General features: G+C 38.6%; 1 protein-coding gene across 2 annotated transcripts in view; it reads left to right on the top strand.

Annotated features, from left to right (window-relative positions):
* Positions 1–15,713, top strand: part of SPG7 (SPG7 matrix AAA peptidase subunit, paraplegin) — an 89,406-nt gene that overhangs the window by 37,970 nt on the left and 35,723 nt on the right. For both annotated transcript variants that reach the window (XM_069085535.1, XM_069085536.1), the window contains 5 exons: positions 9,441–9,580; positions 12,154–12,256; positions 12,952–13,077; positions 13,945–14,107; positions 14,583–14,756. In XM_069085535.1, coding sequence (XP_068941636.1) covers positions 9,441–9,580; positions 12,154–12,256; positions 12,952–13,077; positions 13,945–14,107; positions 14,583–14,756 — 706 coding nt within the window. The remainder of the gene's footprint in view (positions 1–9,440; positions 9,581–12,153; positions 12,257–12,951; positions 13,078–13,944; positions 14,108–14,582; positions 14,757–15,713) is intronic.

Genomic DNA, 15,713 nt, shown 5'->3' with positions numbered 1-15,713 from the left:
GTGAAGGATGAGTTAAAGATAACCAAACTTGGGTGACTAGATGCATGTTGATGCCACTGTCAGGGATGAGGAGAGGTAAGGAGAGTGGAGAAGAGGAGTTAATTTTGCCAGTTTTAGGTTGAGGTGATATAAGACATCCAAATAGAAATGTACGGTGTATACAGAGATTTGGAACTAGTTCATTTGAGAGAACAGGACTACTGCTGAGTATAAATCAGGTAATTTTCAACATAGCAATGAGCATTGAAGCCATGAGAATCAATAAACATTTATTAAATACCTACTGTGGTCAGCTGTGAATAAATATAAAGGGAGAAGAGTAGAGGGTAAAGGAACTTGATCCTTGGGAAGAGAATTAAGATGGTTGCTAGAGAAGGGTCAAGTGAGAATTTTTCCAAGATAAGGGAAGCCTGTGTGCACATTTGACTAGAAGAAAGAACTTGTGGAGAGACAGACTGAACATACAAGAGATGATGGAAATATAGGAGCCAGGAATGTGACTTAGTAGGCAGTTAGATGGGTTAGCTTTAGAGAGCAAGAGAGATACTGGAAGATATCTAAATCATAAGATAAAAAAAATAGTAATTGCCCACATTTATCATTACTGTATCATTGCCAAGCATATTGTGTTAACATCAGATATATCAAAACTTCCAACACACATATGATGAAGATCAGCTCCTGAATTTTCAGGTATGCCACTGAATGGGGCTGGATCTTCTAAGTCATCTCCTCCTTGTTTCTTCCTTTTCTGTTTTCTATGTGTATTTAAGTTTGAATACTCTAAAACACGTTAGTTTGGGTTTAAATCTTGCTCTGCCACTTACCATCTGTTTGTCCTTAAAGTAGTTTCTTAGGAACATAGATTTAGAACCGGAAGGGACCTTATAGGTCATATATTCCAACCTGTCTTGTTTTATTCATGAAGATACCAAATCTGAGAGAGGTTAAGTGACTACTGGCTGAAGGTCACATTAAGTGTTAAATGTCAAGTCTAGGATTCAAACCCAGGTCCACTGTCTCCAAATCTAGTGGTCTTCCCATTGCTTCCCCAAATTTACCTCTGAATTTCTGTTTCCTCCTGTGTAAAATGAAATGGTTGGAATGATTACTTCTGAAGGCCTTCTTGGTTCTAAATTTATGCTTTATGAATAACCTTTGAAGAACATGGGCCTTCTACTACGTTATTCCTTTTTTCCTAGACAAACCAACAATACCTACAGAATGAGCAGGGTGTCATACTATATTTCAATAAATGAATTTTGCGTAGTCGAATTACTGGATTTTAAGAGTTTCTATTGGGGCAGCTAGGTGGCTCAGTGAATAGAGCATCAGCCCTGGAGTCAGGAGGACCAGAGTTCAAATCCGACCTCAGACACTTAACCCTTACTAGCCATGTGACCTTGGGCAAGTCACTTAGCCCCAATTGCCCTGCCTTCCTCCCACCAAAAAAAAAAGTTTCTGTGGCCAAAGAATTCATCATCAGTCTCCTGAAAATGAGTCTGTTATTAGTTAGGCATATCCTTAGAAAACAGAGTTGATTTGTTGCAGGGAGCATACCTAAAACATTTCCGTCATAACAGAACCTGCTATATAACTTGTGCTTCACTAGTGTTGTCCTTGAGAACACAGAGTCACCTCCAAGCACTGATGACTCATTATTGGAGGAAGCATTCGGATCAATGAGATCACAGATCCATTTCAGTATTTGAGAACTGTCTCTTCTTAGCATGTTTCTGAAGAATTGACACCTGCCTTCACTCCCATTTCCCCAATGTACTTTTCTTTGTTCATTCCTTTAGTATTAGACAAAAATAGAAGTTACTGCCATTTTGGGGTCTATTTCCTGACTCTCTGTTTGCAGAGCTTGAAGTTTAAAAATAAAAAAAAGTATTCTTTATCCTTGAATGGTTTTGGCCGTGGACTTTTAAGGTTTTTGTTCCATATCAACAGAGATTAAATGGCCTGGGTCATCTCTAGTTTGTCATTGTTCTTCCTAAATTGTGACTCTCAGAATTGAACACAGTACAGCAGGTGTAGTCTGATGAGGGCAAGATACAGAAGGATGCGAGTTGCTGGTTCTAGAAGCTTTGTCTCTCAAGATGTTGCTGAAGCAAATAAGACATCCAAATAGAAATGTATGGTGTTTTCTTTTTTGGCTGCCATATCTCTCAATTGATGCTCATTGAACTTTCAGTCCATAAGCATTAAGCTGATGATACGTGCTGTAGGAATATAGAGGATGGAGAGGTGACTTGAGTGGTTAGGGAGCTCTTGCCCTGCAGAGGTGATAGCATTTGAATGGGATTGTTTGAGCAAAAGTCTTTGCTTTGGGTCTTTGACAAAATTCTAGCACAGGGGAATTAATTCTGGATAAATTAGTGACAAGCTATTTTATACCAAGAAGCTAGAACGTTGTCATGACGGTGGGAATATTTCTTTATCTCTATGCCTTGGATCATTTTTTGGGTCTCACTAAAGTTATACAGCAGAAAAATTCATTGGGTATAGCACCCAGGACGATGCTAGTTATATGTGTCATTAAATATGTAATGATTTATTGATTTGTCTTATTGCAATGTCTGCCTATCTATGTATCTACACTGCATATTTTATTTTTTTATGGCAATTGGGGTTAAGTAACTTGCTCAAGGTTACACAGCCAGTTATTTCTGGGTGTGGTGCTAAGTATCTGAGCCCGGATTCGATCCCAGGTTATCCCGACTCTTGGGCCAGTGCTCTTACTCACTTCGCCACCTGGCCACCCCTATCTACACTGCATATTGACTAAATGAAGAGGTATTGCTACCAGAATGACAGCTGTTGACTGTGATGTTTTCCAAAGTTAAAAAAGAAACCTCATTGCATAGTGAAGATGAATACTCTCTTTTTTAAATGTAAATAGTATTTTATTTTTAAAAATTACATGTAGAAATAATTTTCAACATCCATTTTTATAAGATTTTGATTTCCAAATTTTTTTCCTTCCCTCCTTACCCCCCCAAGATAGCAAACAATCTGATATAGATTATACATGTACAATTATATTAAACATATTTCCATATTAGTCATGTTGTAAAAGAAGAATCAGAATGAAAGGGGAAAATCAGGAGAAAGAAAAAACAAAAAAGTGGAAAACCGTGTGCTTCAATTTGCATTCAAATTCCATAGTTCTTTCTCTGGATGTGGATAGAATTTTCCATCATGAGTCTTTTGGAATTGTCTTGAATTGTTGTATTATTGCTGAGAAGAACTACCGTGTTTCCCTGATAATAAGACCTATCCCGAAAATAAGCCCTCCCCTTACTGTGTAAGATTCCTCTAAAATAAGCCCTCCCCCGAAAATAAGCCCTGTTGAGATTGCTACTGTAGTGAAGGTGATCCCCTGCGCTACACGCTATATTATGGTACCCTCTGTATGCACCGTCCCCCCACCCCCCGTGAAACGCATGCCGCGCTCCGAGCTGCATCCAATCATAGCTGCAGCAGTGAGCGCGTCATCCTGTTCTTCCCCAGTGATTTGCTTATTGAATAAAGGTACATTTTTTTGTTCACATTTACCTGTTTATTAAAATTGCTGTCAATGTTCATTAAAATAAGCCCTCCCCTGAAAATAAGCCCTCTGGTGTTTTTCTGTCCAAAAAAATTAATAAGACAATGTCTTATTATCGGGGAAACACGGTAGGAACTTGTCATCACACAGGGTTGCTGTTGCTGTCTGTATGCAGTGTTCTGGTTTTGTTCACTTCACTCTTCATCAATTCATTTAAAACTTTCCAGCTTTTTCTGAAATCTGCCTGCTCATTATTTCTCATAGGGCAATACCCACTGCATTCATATACCACAACTTGTTCAGCCATTACCCAGTTGATGGACATCCCCTCAATTTCCAATTCTTTGCTGCCACAAAAAGAGCCGCTATAGATATTTTTGTACATTTAGGTCTTTTCCCCTTTTTTATGATCTCTTTGGGATATAGACCTAGTAGTGGTATTGCTGAATCAAAGTGTGTGCGCTTTTTTTTTTTTGCCCTTAGGGCATAGTTTCAATTGCTCTCAAGAATGGTAGGCTCAGTTCACAAATCTACCGACAAAACTTTAGTATCTCGGTTTTCCTACAGGAGATGAAGATTCTTAATGTGTGTGCAGAATCATGACATTGCAAGGAGATAATTTGATCCAAAAAAGTGCTTGGTTGGTTAGGGAACTGTTACTGGTATCAGTTGAAATATCTTGAGAATGATTTATGCCTCCTTCTTAAAGTTTCACTTGTCTTGGGTTTTTAAAGGTGTATTTCTTTTTTCATGGTAATGAGTATATATATATTGTTTGTATATTTGACTTGCTTTCATTCTGATGAATGCAAATAAAAATGAAGGGCTACCTTTGATTTTGATCATACAGATGACTGTGGGGGCCCATCTGGGCATTCTTGGCCTGGTATTGACCCATCCTCAAACAACTTACCCATTTCAAATTAAATGGGCTTTTTTGTTGTTGTTGTTTTTTGGCAAAGCAATAGGAGTTAAGTGATTTGCCCACTGTCACACAGCTAGTGAGTATCAACTGTCTGAGGATGGATTTGAACTCAGGTCCTCCTGACTCCAGGACCAGTGTTCTTTCTGCTGCACCACCCAACGACCCTCAAATTATATATTAATTAAGGTATCCACTTAACTGAGATGGTAGTAGTGGTGGAGGAGAATTAATCACTGCTGGATACTTTTGGGAAGCCTCTGATTAGCCAAAATAATAATTTTGCAATGGGAAATCTCCCCCTTTTCTCCCCAGTAAACTCTCTCAGAGTTTACTGATTTTTTTTTTTTTTGCCTTTTGGAGGGCAGTTGGGGTTAAGTAACTTGCCCAAGGTTACATGGCTAGTTTTTTTTTGTGTGGGTGTTGTGTCGAGGCCAGGTCCTCCTGACTCTGGGGCCGGCGCTTTACTCATTGTGCCACCTAGCTGCCCCTGAGAGTTTACTGAAATTTTATGAAAATTATGTTGTGATATGAATCTGTATAAAGAACACACACTGGAAGCATCAACTTTAAATGACATCCAGGTGGAAAAATCCTAGAAAACTATTTCCTTATACTGTTGTTAATAGCATTCTGGAAATGAAGCTAGATTTTGTCATGCAGTTCTCATGTTTTGTGGGTCTTTATCTTCCTACTGATATTTTTGTACTTCCCCCAAATCGAACAAGAGGATAACTTATATGCTTATGTTTTGATATCTAAGTAAGTAATTTTTAATATTATAGTAACAACCTAGACTCCTGCAGGGTGGTTGCTTTTTCTTTTTGAGACTAGGACTTCCTGTCTTACTCAAGCTGTAAGTACAGTGGCCACTAACTTGCCCAGTCCCAGTATTGATCAATATGTTAGCTTTAACTTACTCCATTTTTCTGACCTGAACCTCCTTAAGCAACCTGGTGGCCTTCTCCCAGGTTCACATTTGGACTGTACTTAGTGTGGACAGCTGATGGACTTTAGCCCTACTGTAATTCAGGACTGTGAACCTAGAGAGACCCACCACCCTTAGCCTCCCTTGGTGGCTAGGGATTATTAGGAGATAAAGGGATACACTAGATACAGTTGTTCATTTTGATATGGTATAAATAAAACACAACTTGAAAATTCATACATACATATATTCCCTAAGTATCCCACAATTAAGTGATATGTGGCAAATATTGACATTTTCCTTAATTGACTTTCAAGCTCTCATCACCACTCAGACTACCGGAGTAACTTTATTTTTCTTTCTGCCTCTAGTCTTTCTCTTTTCTAATCCCTCTTTTATACTTCTGCACTATTCCTGAAACACAGATGTGACCAAGTCACTTAGGTAATGATGCTCAAGGAGCTCCAATGGCTCCCTCTTGGCTATAGGGTAAAATAAAAATTCCTGTCTGACATTTATTGCCCTTTTATAATCTGACTTCAGGTATCCTTTCCAGCTTGGTTATTGCTCCCCCTCATTAATTACTCCCCTCAAGCACTTTCTTATCCCTCCATAACTGTCTTACTTACTTGCTATTCCTTGTACCTTATAGTCCTTCTCCCATTTCCATCCTTTTCACAGATTGTTCCCTCTGCTCAAAGTGCTTCCCATCTTGAGATCTCTAACTTCCTTGAACTCAAGTTCAATTGCCACCTTCAAAATAGGTCTTTCCTGTGGTAGCCAAGACTTAGAAATTGAGGAGATGTCCATCAATTAGGAAATGACTAAACAAGTTGTGATATATGATTGTTATGGAATATTATTGTTATATGAAATAAGGAGCAGGATGATTTCAGAAAAATCTGAAAAGACATACATGAACTGATTCAGAGTGAAGTGAGCAGAACCAGGAGAACATTGAACTCAGTCACAGTAATATTTAAAATGAACAATTATGAATGATTTAGCTTTTATCAGCAATGATGATCCAAGACAATCCCAAAAGACTCACGATGAAACAAGACATTTGCTTCCAAAGAATTAATGGCATCTGAATACAGATTGAAGCATACCATTTTTTTCTTTTTTTCCTTCTTTCCTTTTTTGGGGGAAGGGGGGGCCAAGTTTTTTTTCCTGAGATAGAAATATGTTTTACATGATTGTACATATGTAATCTATATCAGATTGCTTACTGTCTCAGAGAGGGGGGAGGGAAGGAAGGAAAGGATAGAATTTGGAACTCAAAACTTAAAAAAACATGAATGTTAAAAAAATTTTTATATGTAATTGGGGAAAATATTTTTAAAAAAGACTATAGAAAGGCAAAAACACCCACATAACACAACACAAAACAGACCTTTCCTAACCCGCAGTCATTAGTTTTCTCTCTACAACATTGTTTTGCATTTATTGCTCTGTGTACTTGTCTTCTGCAGAGACTTTTTCATTTTTGAGCATCTAATTGGCATATAGGCAGTTCTGTAGTTCTTGGCATATGGGTATTCAGTAAATGCTTGTTGAATTAATGAATGAATGTTTACATCATAGTTGAGGGGCACAGAAATCAGGTTAATAAGGTCCCCTAGAGTTGAGAATATGCAGAGCATTCAGAACTCTGGTTTGTATTAGATTCCTACATATTTTTACTGGCTTATCTTGGTTTTATAAATAGCTATTTTTTTTTTTTTGCTTTTTGGAGGGCAATTGGGGTTAAGTGACTTGCCCAAAGTCACATGGCTAGTAAGTATGTCAAGTGTCTGAGGCCGGATTTGAACTCAGGTCCTCCTGACTCCAGGGCTGGTGCTCTGTTCACTGCATTATCTAGCCGCCCCTATAAATAGTTTAAAAGTGAGGAAAGCAGGTGAATAATTTTGCAGGTGAACATGCTGCATCATCATCTGTATCATGCCTATTAATTGAGTCTGTCTTAGGCCCTCGTTTTCCTCTCTGTATCTCCTCATGACTTCGTGATCTCATCAGCTTTCATAGGGTCATATATCATCTTTATTTGGATTACCTCCAGATGTATTTATCTTGCTCTAGTCTGCTAGATTTACGTATTCAATTCTTTCCCAAGTGCCATTCTGGAGTCACCAACATTTCAAATCGAATATCCTATAGGTTGAAAAAATTCAAAATATACAAAACAGAATTCATTATCAAACTGTCAGGTCCTGAACTTCGGCGTTGTTGTCTAGGGCACCTTCTAGTCACCCAGATTCACAGTCTTGTTATCATCAATGACACCTTTCTCTAGCTCACCCCATGTATTCCATGAATGACAGTTGCCATATTTTCATTTCTGCCTTCACAACTTCTCTCATGTGCCTCCCCATCTTTCTGCTCACACAGCTACCATTCTGTTTCAGTCTTTCATCCCTTTTCTTCTGTATTGTTACACTAGCCTTCTAATTTGTGTTCCATCCCCAGTTGCTTGTCCACATTGTTGCCAAGGTGACTTTCCTAAAGCATAGGTCCAACTATTTTACAATGATTTCCAGTAGCTCCCTAATACTTCCATAATAAAATGAGTTCTCTGTCTGGAAGTTCACTGTGCTAGCCCCTTTCTGCCTTTCTAATCTTCTTACTTTCTGCCTAAGCACTCTGTGATCTAATCACAGTGACCTACTTGCTGTTCTTTGAACATGTTCAGTCTTCCATCTCTCAATACCTGTCTATTCACCATTCCTGGAAGGCTCTTCCTCTTACCCTCTGAGCCTTAGAATTCCTGGTTTCCTTTAAGACTGCTCACGTGCCACCTGCTCTGCTAGGACTTTCTGGGTCCCCTCCATTGGCTAGTACCATTTTCTCTGAGATTACTCCATATTTTTCTTGTATTTTGTGATACATACATACACACATATGCATATATACATACATACCTGTATGTGTATCTGTGTCTGTGTCTTCCCATTAAAATGTTAGCTCCTTGAAGGCAGGGACTACTTTTTCTTTTCCTTTGTATTCCTAATACATAGCACAATACCTGGCACATAGTAAACATTTAATAAATTAATTTTGATTGACAAAGTGAAGTATAATTTAAGTTTGAATGTGATAGGGACAAAGTGTCTTAGGTAAATTTTCCTAGGGAGAGAACATGTAGCTGCCTACAAATAATTGAATAGTAAAAATCACAGAGAAAAAAAATTTTATGAAGAGCCTAAAAGAATAGATTTTAAAATGATGGAAATATCACAACAGAACCTCCATTGATAGGAATCTTGAGGGGAACGGAAATATTTTGGCTAATTAGATTTTGGAGGTTAAGCAGAAATTCCTTTTTCAGTCAGGTGAAAGTCACTGTATGGGAAGGAACAGAATTTCCAGTCACAGAACTGGAAGGAACCTTAAAACCCTCTGGAAACAGAGACCCAGTTAGATGAATTCACCCAAGGTCACAAAGGTAGCAAATGACAGACTTGATATGGAAACTTAAGTCTGACTCCAAGTCCAGTGCTCATTCTGCTTTGCATGTTACCTCTCATTGTTGAATTTTTTTCTGAAATGTGTTTACTTAATACCTCAATAGAGTATGTGGAAAATTATGGTTTTTATTCAAACTTGAGACCTCATTTTGCTGTGTAAAGTTGTGGATGATACAGAATTTAGGCAGTGTTTGTATTAAGCTCAGGATATAGGGTTAAAAACATAAAGCTTCTCCTTGATTTTAGTTTATTTTCTTTTAATCTGCCTTTCTCCTGATAGTGGAAACTATCTATTGTGTTAGTGGGAGAGGGAAGGAGGATATCCAGCTGATAGAGCATTTTTGTCAATTGTATTTTTGCTGTAGTTGAGTCAAGGAATCAAGGGATCTTTTGAAACTGAAATGATAAAAAGATCTGTGACATCCTAGATATGCTTAATGGTATTGAAAAAAAATGAAATAAACACTGCCAATAGGTTTATAAGATTCTGACAGTCCACTGCTTTGTTGTCAAGTCTCTTCAATTTGGGGCTTGTTCACATCACTGGCCTCTTCTGCTTTGTGTCCCCAGCGGTTTACCTTGATGTACCGGATGCAGGTTGCAAATATTGACAAGTTTGAAGAGAAGCTTCGAGCAGCTGAAGATGAACTGAACATTGAAAGCAGAGACAGGATTCCAGTGTCCTACAAACGGACAGGCTTCTTTGGAAAGTATGATGATGGCCTCAGTGTTTTTCATGACAGCTCTAAGTAGGTCAGGTTCATTTCTACCAAGTCATGATAATATGAGGGAGTGAGAAACCCTCAAAGAGCTTTGAAACTAACTAGAAATGGAGATCTCAGGGGCATTTATTTAACAGTGTAGTTCCTTGTGGGAACAGTAATTAAATGTACTCAAGAAATACTTAAAATTTAGAAAGAAGGGAATATAACTTAGCTTGAAATATTTCAGTATTTTCCAGTTTTTGTGACTTAGTTATTAATTAAATCTGTGAAGTTGCCAGTTTCTGACAAAGTGGAAGATAAAAAGTGTGGAAATGAAGGTCAAATGAAAATTTTATTGTGTTGTTGGCAAAAGAGCTGTAGATGGTGAGTTGGGTGGAGGTGTTCCTCTTGCGACCTAAGGATTTCAAACATAGAGGTAGAAGGGATATATCATCCAGCTCCTTTATTGTACAGATGAGAAAACTGAGCCTTAGAGAAATGAAGAGACTTGCCCAGAATCACATGGGTACTAAGTAACAGATTTGGGATTTGAACTCAGGTTTTCTGACTTATAGCTCAGACATAGAATAGATTTGATGTTGATTTAGAGCCCTGTGAGTTCAATTTAATGGTAGGACACAATGTCAGGGGAATCAGGTGTTCTTGTCACATTTATATAACTACTACCTTGAAAGCCAGTATAGTCCTTTATTGAAAACAAAATACCAAGGAGGTAAAAGTTTTGGTTTTACCATAGGAATATTCCAGGCAAAAAAGAAAGAACAAGGAGAAAATGAACTTGTAGGATATGAGTGGCTAGGTGCCTTGTTATAGGCCATGCACTAGGAACACAAATTGAAAAGTCAAAGAGGCCTTTCTCTCAAAGAAGAAAAGATGGAAGGAAACAAAAATTTCTTAGTTGCTTACCACGTGCTAGGCGTTATGCTAAGTACTGGGGATAAAAACACAAGCAAAAAGACAGTTCCTGCCCTCTTGGAGGGTACCTTTTATTGAAGGAAGAAAACACAGAAGAAGAAGCTGAAAAGGGAGAAGATATGGGGAGCAGGGTTTGAAGTCAGGAATAGGGACAAGAAAGGGATAAAATGAGTGAAGACCACATATACAGGAGAGTTAAATTGTGGGGCTGATGGGAAGATCTGATAGTCCTTAGGGTACACCCTCAGAATCAGTGGCAAGGCTAAAGGGTATACATAGTATACACTGTTGGGAAAGGGAGATCCTGATGGGGTCTGGGTGGGTGGGTTTTGGGCTGGGGCTCTTAGGGGATGAAGAGCTTCCCTTATTGGCTCATTGGTACACAAAAGATATAGTTAAATTTTTCTCCCATATGCTGATATTCCAGTTATTTTGGCATAGGTATTTTTGTTGTTGTTACAGTGTTTTACTTACATTTCTTTTTAAATGATCAGCTTATTTTTCAAAATAAAAATTTTTGAACCATTGAATATTGTCATTGCTGATCTCTACAACTCCATTAACTGCTAAATCCTTGAGAGAAGAGTTACTTTGTTAGAAAAAAGACCTATTCCACCTTTGGTATACAGCAAATGATTCTTTGTTATCCACATAATTATTTACTTTTCTGTTTTTCAATATGTAGAACTTGAAAAGTAGACATTTCTATAATCTAAGTTTACTCCCTTCATCACTGTCAGAAGAAATAAAAATGGAATTGCCTCATTAGAAAAATACTAAACCTTTCTGAATTAGACAACCAAAAATGCTTTTTATTGAGTTATTCTATGGCAGCATGCCCTGAGCCACGGAAAACAAAAAATAAAAGCACTACTTTGGAAGGAGTTATGTCACTTCCTATTTCAAAATGCTGTGGGTGATTAGTAGTGGTTCTTCACATGAGGTCCTTGTGTGGCCTAACTTTGTCTAGCTGGGATCCCAGTCAGGCTCTGATTTTTTACTTTCCTTAGTGGCACAGAAAAATCCTTTGCCTCCCATGATATGAAAGAGTGGGAATTTGCCTAGTGTTGAGATTCCCTTTGTTCTTCAGTTATCTTACAAGGTCTTTTGATCCATATGGGACTTCATGTAGGCCATGTTTTTTAAGAAGCTTAAGGATTTCTGGCTCTATGATGAGTGTGAGAAAGATGGATGAGATTCTTGCTATGCTCATTATCCTTTTCTAAGTGAACACTTGATCCTAGGTCTTGGATCATTTCTGCACAATGTCTGGGGTACCTTATGTGAACCCATATTCAGTTTAAGTGATTTGATGAATTTATGGAATGTGAATAGTTAGAATTTTGTTTGTAGCATAAGCTGCTTTAGGGGATGCATTCACTGAATTGAAGCCTTGTATGGTACATTTTGAAATTTTGCTTATATATGAAGACTTCAGTAAAAAAACAACAACTTATCTAAGATACTAATTGATATGAATTGGACAGGAAGGACTTAGATTTGTGGCATTTTTTTCTGTAAAGTCTCACATAATTTTCTCACTTTTGAGAGTGTCAAAGAGCTATTCACTATTTGTAGATTTATTACCTTGTTTCATTTGTAATGATTTAAAGCCTGTAACTTGTCTATTTTGTTCTTTTTAGTGCACTTTATGCCCTGGGAATGACAGCTGTAGGTGTGGCTATATTATGGTGCATTTTCCGCCTTGCTGGGATGACAGGAAGAGAAGGGGGATTCAGTGCCTTTGTAAGTTGCATAAATCATATTCAGTTGTATTTACAACCTCAGAACTTGTCTCCATTTCTTCTTTTCCAGATATTACAATATAAATAAAAAATGAAAATGAATTGGTGGCAGAGATCATGCTCAGTCATATTGTCAATATATCTGATTCTGATAGAGTGATTGGAGGTTAAATAATAACTAGTTTTAACTCAGGCTGTGTGAACAGAATCTAAATCCTTATCAAATGATTAATTTAAATGAATTCCTATAGATTGAAGTGTAGTTTGGCTTGGTAATAAGGGTGGAGGAGGCCCTATAAACTGAGCATGTGAGATAATTCACAAGTCATTTATTCACACTGGCAGTCATAAGTAACAACTTTTGAAAGCATGGAAGAAGAGCCTAAAAATTGCTGTTAAATGCTACCAGCCAACCACATTTCTCAATAGCCAGTTGTATTAAACACTGATGTTTTTTCTTGCATCATGGAAGGAAACTTACTTTCTTTTCATAATGTCTCTGTCCTTAATGAATTCTGCTTCTTGTTACAGGGCACTGTGGACAGAGGCAATACTGATATGGGAAAGAAATAAGTTTATGGGCATGTAAGAGGTGAAAGAAGGGTGGATAGGTCGAAGTACTGGGGCTGATTCTTTTCTCCTCCCTGTAAGACTTATTCTTTCAAAATTGCGTGTTCTATATGTTTTCTAACACAGAACCAACTGAAAATGGCTCGCTTCACTGTTGTGGATGGAAAACTTGGGAAGGGGATCAGCTTCAAAGATGTAGCAGGAATGCATGAAGCCAAATTAGAAGTCAAGGAATTTGTTGATTATCTAAAGGTGAGAAACAAATTCTGGGGCAGAAATATAGCTGAAAGTATGGAGGAAGCCTAGAGACCTTTCTTGAGGTCTCTTGATTAATCATTTCAGTCGACTCTGAGTTTTTTATATCTTAGGTAAGCAAGAATGAAAGGCATTCTAGTTTTCCTAGAAGAAAACATTATGTCAGGGTCATTTTTGTGCATCATCTTCAGAACTGGAATTCCACTTAAAAAACCCCCAAATCACTTGTATTGTGTATTGATTGATAATCTACATAGCATGTAGTTAATTTGATATTATTTGTCTCTTTTGTCTTTTCATAGAGACACACTGAGTACTTACTGAATATGCAGATATACTTACTTACCAGCTAGGAAAGCAAACTGAATCTTCCTAAACATTTTAGGTCCTTGATACTCTGGCTAGTGAACATACTGGTTATTATCCTAACTGCAAAGTTGATTCCTTGGAATGGTTGAACGTTTTTCCCAGTTTGAGTTTATAGCCATCAGGTCATATGTAAGGAAATAAATTAGTTGATGAACATTGTACTTATGATGATCTTTCCCTGAAGAAAAATGAGATAATGTCCCTCTCTTCCTTCTTTGCACAGGTGGGAGATGGTTGTTGTGAAACATTGCATACATTGTTAGACCTGGTCCGTGCTTTGTTTTGCTGAACTTCCTTCCACCCCCCCCCTTTCCTTTTTGTACAAGGGATAACTTGCTGGGTGGGGGTAAGAGAGGGGATTATTTAGAAATGAAGGTGATGGAAAAACAAAAGGGGTCAACAAAAAAGAAAAAGAACCTCTTAGAGCTGTTTCCTCTTAAAAATTCTTTGAAACCCCAAATGACTATGCTCATGTAACATGTGTTCTACCACTAGAGTCCAGAGCGCTTCCTCCAGCTTGGTGCCAAAGTCCCAAAGGGTGCTTTATTGCTTGGACCCCCAGGTTGTGGAAAGACTTTGTTGGCCAAGGCAGTAGCTACAGAAGCTCAAGTGCCATTCCTGGCAATGGCTGGCTCAGAGTTTGTGGAAGTGATAGGAGGTGAGTCATCAGCAAAGTATTTATAAATTGAGGGGGAGAGTGTAAAAGCTTTTGAGTACCCCAGTTGGTAAAAGAAAAATTTAACCTGTTTCTGAATTCCCCCAGCTTTGTGCGTCTTACTTCTTCATGTGCAAAATAACACAGAGTTGGGAAAGAAATAGAGATGGGAAATTGAGATGCTGTAGCTTTAAATTTATTAATCATTTTAGATAATCATGTCATTAAATCACACAGTTTTCACTTAAAGCCAAGAGATCTGCAGATAGTGAGCTATAGTTTGGAGTGGTTACCACTATGAATATATGTCTATGTCTGTCTATCAGTAGCTATATCTATACATAATGGCATTCTTTTAGGGTTTGGAAATTATTGTTGTGAATATGCCTATTCTCTGGTAGGAGAACATGATTACTTTACCAGCTGGTTGGTATTATTTCCTTATCTTTTCCAGTTTCTTATTCTTTCCTGTTTTCAGGTCTTGGAGCTGCTCGAGTCCGAAGCTTGTTTAGAGAAGCCCAGAACCGGGCCCCGTGTATTGTGTACATTGATGAAATTGATGCTGTGGGCAAGAAAAGATCTACTACTATGTCTGGCTTCTCCAACACTGAGGAAGAGCAGACTTTAAACCAGCTTTTGGTTGAAATGGATGGTTAGTATGCTGCTGGTCATATGTATAACCTTCCAGTTTATCTGACAGACTATCTCTGCTCTCTGTATAGATAACGTTGTTTAGTTTTGAATCCAACAATGTCTGCTATCACCTTTCTCAAGGGTGGGATGCCCACATGATGCTCCAGTGGAGTGTGGGAAGAAAATACCAGAGCTGAGGAGAGCAGCCCAGCTGCTCACTGTACTGTCAGCCACCAGCTGCCTTTGCTGTTGTTCTTTCCCCAGCTGCCACAGGTCACCTACATTCTGTGTGACAGCCACCACCTGCCTTTGCAGTAATCTTCCCATGGCAGATGAGTTGGTGGTCAGGTGAGCAGGGGGGCCATAAGTCATTCCCCACCCAGCCCTAGCCCCTTCCCCATCTATACCCAACGTCAGTGGTCCTGGATGGTCACTTTCTGCTTGGCTTCTTCCCTTCCCCTAATTCAGCAGGAGCAACATACATGAGGTTCTTCTTTCCTCCCTGCCTCCCCTTGGCCCTAGGACAGTATGGGAAATAGAGGAGAAATTGAAACAAAGAAAGTCTTTGAAGGAAAGGAGTAAGGCCTAGCCATGGTGGGAGCAAGCAGTGGGTAACAAGAGGTAGTGGGAGTAGCTGCAGCTGGGAGGCTAGCAGTGCACATAAGCAAGCACAGAGCTCTCTCTTAGATCAATCAACAAGTATTGTTCGAGGGTCTAGAAATACAAGAATCAAATGACACAATCACGGCTTGCAAGGACCTTGCATCCTCAGATCCAACTAGATTCCTCCCCAACCCTAGCACGCTCCCTCAGCCTTCAAAAAGAAAAACATTGAATGGATAGTTTGGAAGCTGATGAAGAAGGCTATCAATCACCAAGAAAACAAAGTCCAAGCAGTTTTGTATCTGACTTGCTACCACCCCTTTCTCCCCATCTGGAACCCAGCCACCCTCCAGACCTGAGACCTGCCCTCCAT

The sequence above is a fragment of the Petaurus breviceps genome, unplaced genomic scaffold (assembly GCF_028583685.1).
Source record: "Petaurus breviceps papuanus isolate PSGF00001 unplaced genomic scaffold, PetGlider_PUasm1.0 176, whole genome shotgun sequence".
In the NCBI taxonomy this organism is placed as follows: domain Eukaryota; kingdom Metazoa; phylum Chordata; class Mammalia; order Diprotodontia; family Petauridae; genus Petaurus; species Petaurus breviceps.
Note: the sequence above shows the minus strand (reverse complement) of the source record. Positions and strands in the feature narration are given on the sequence as shown.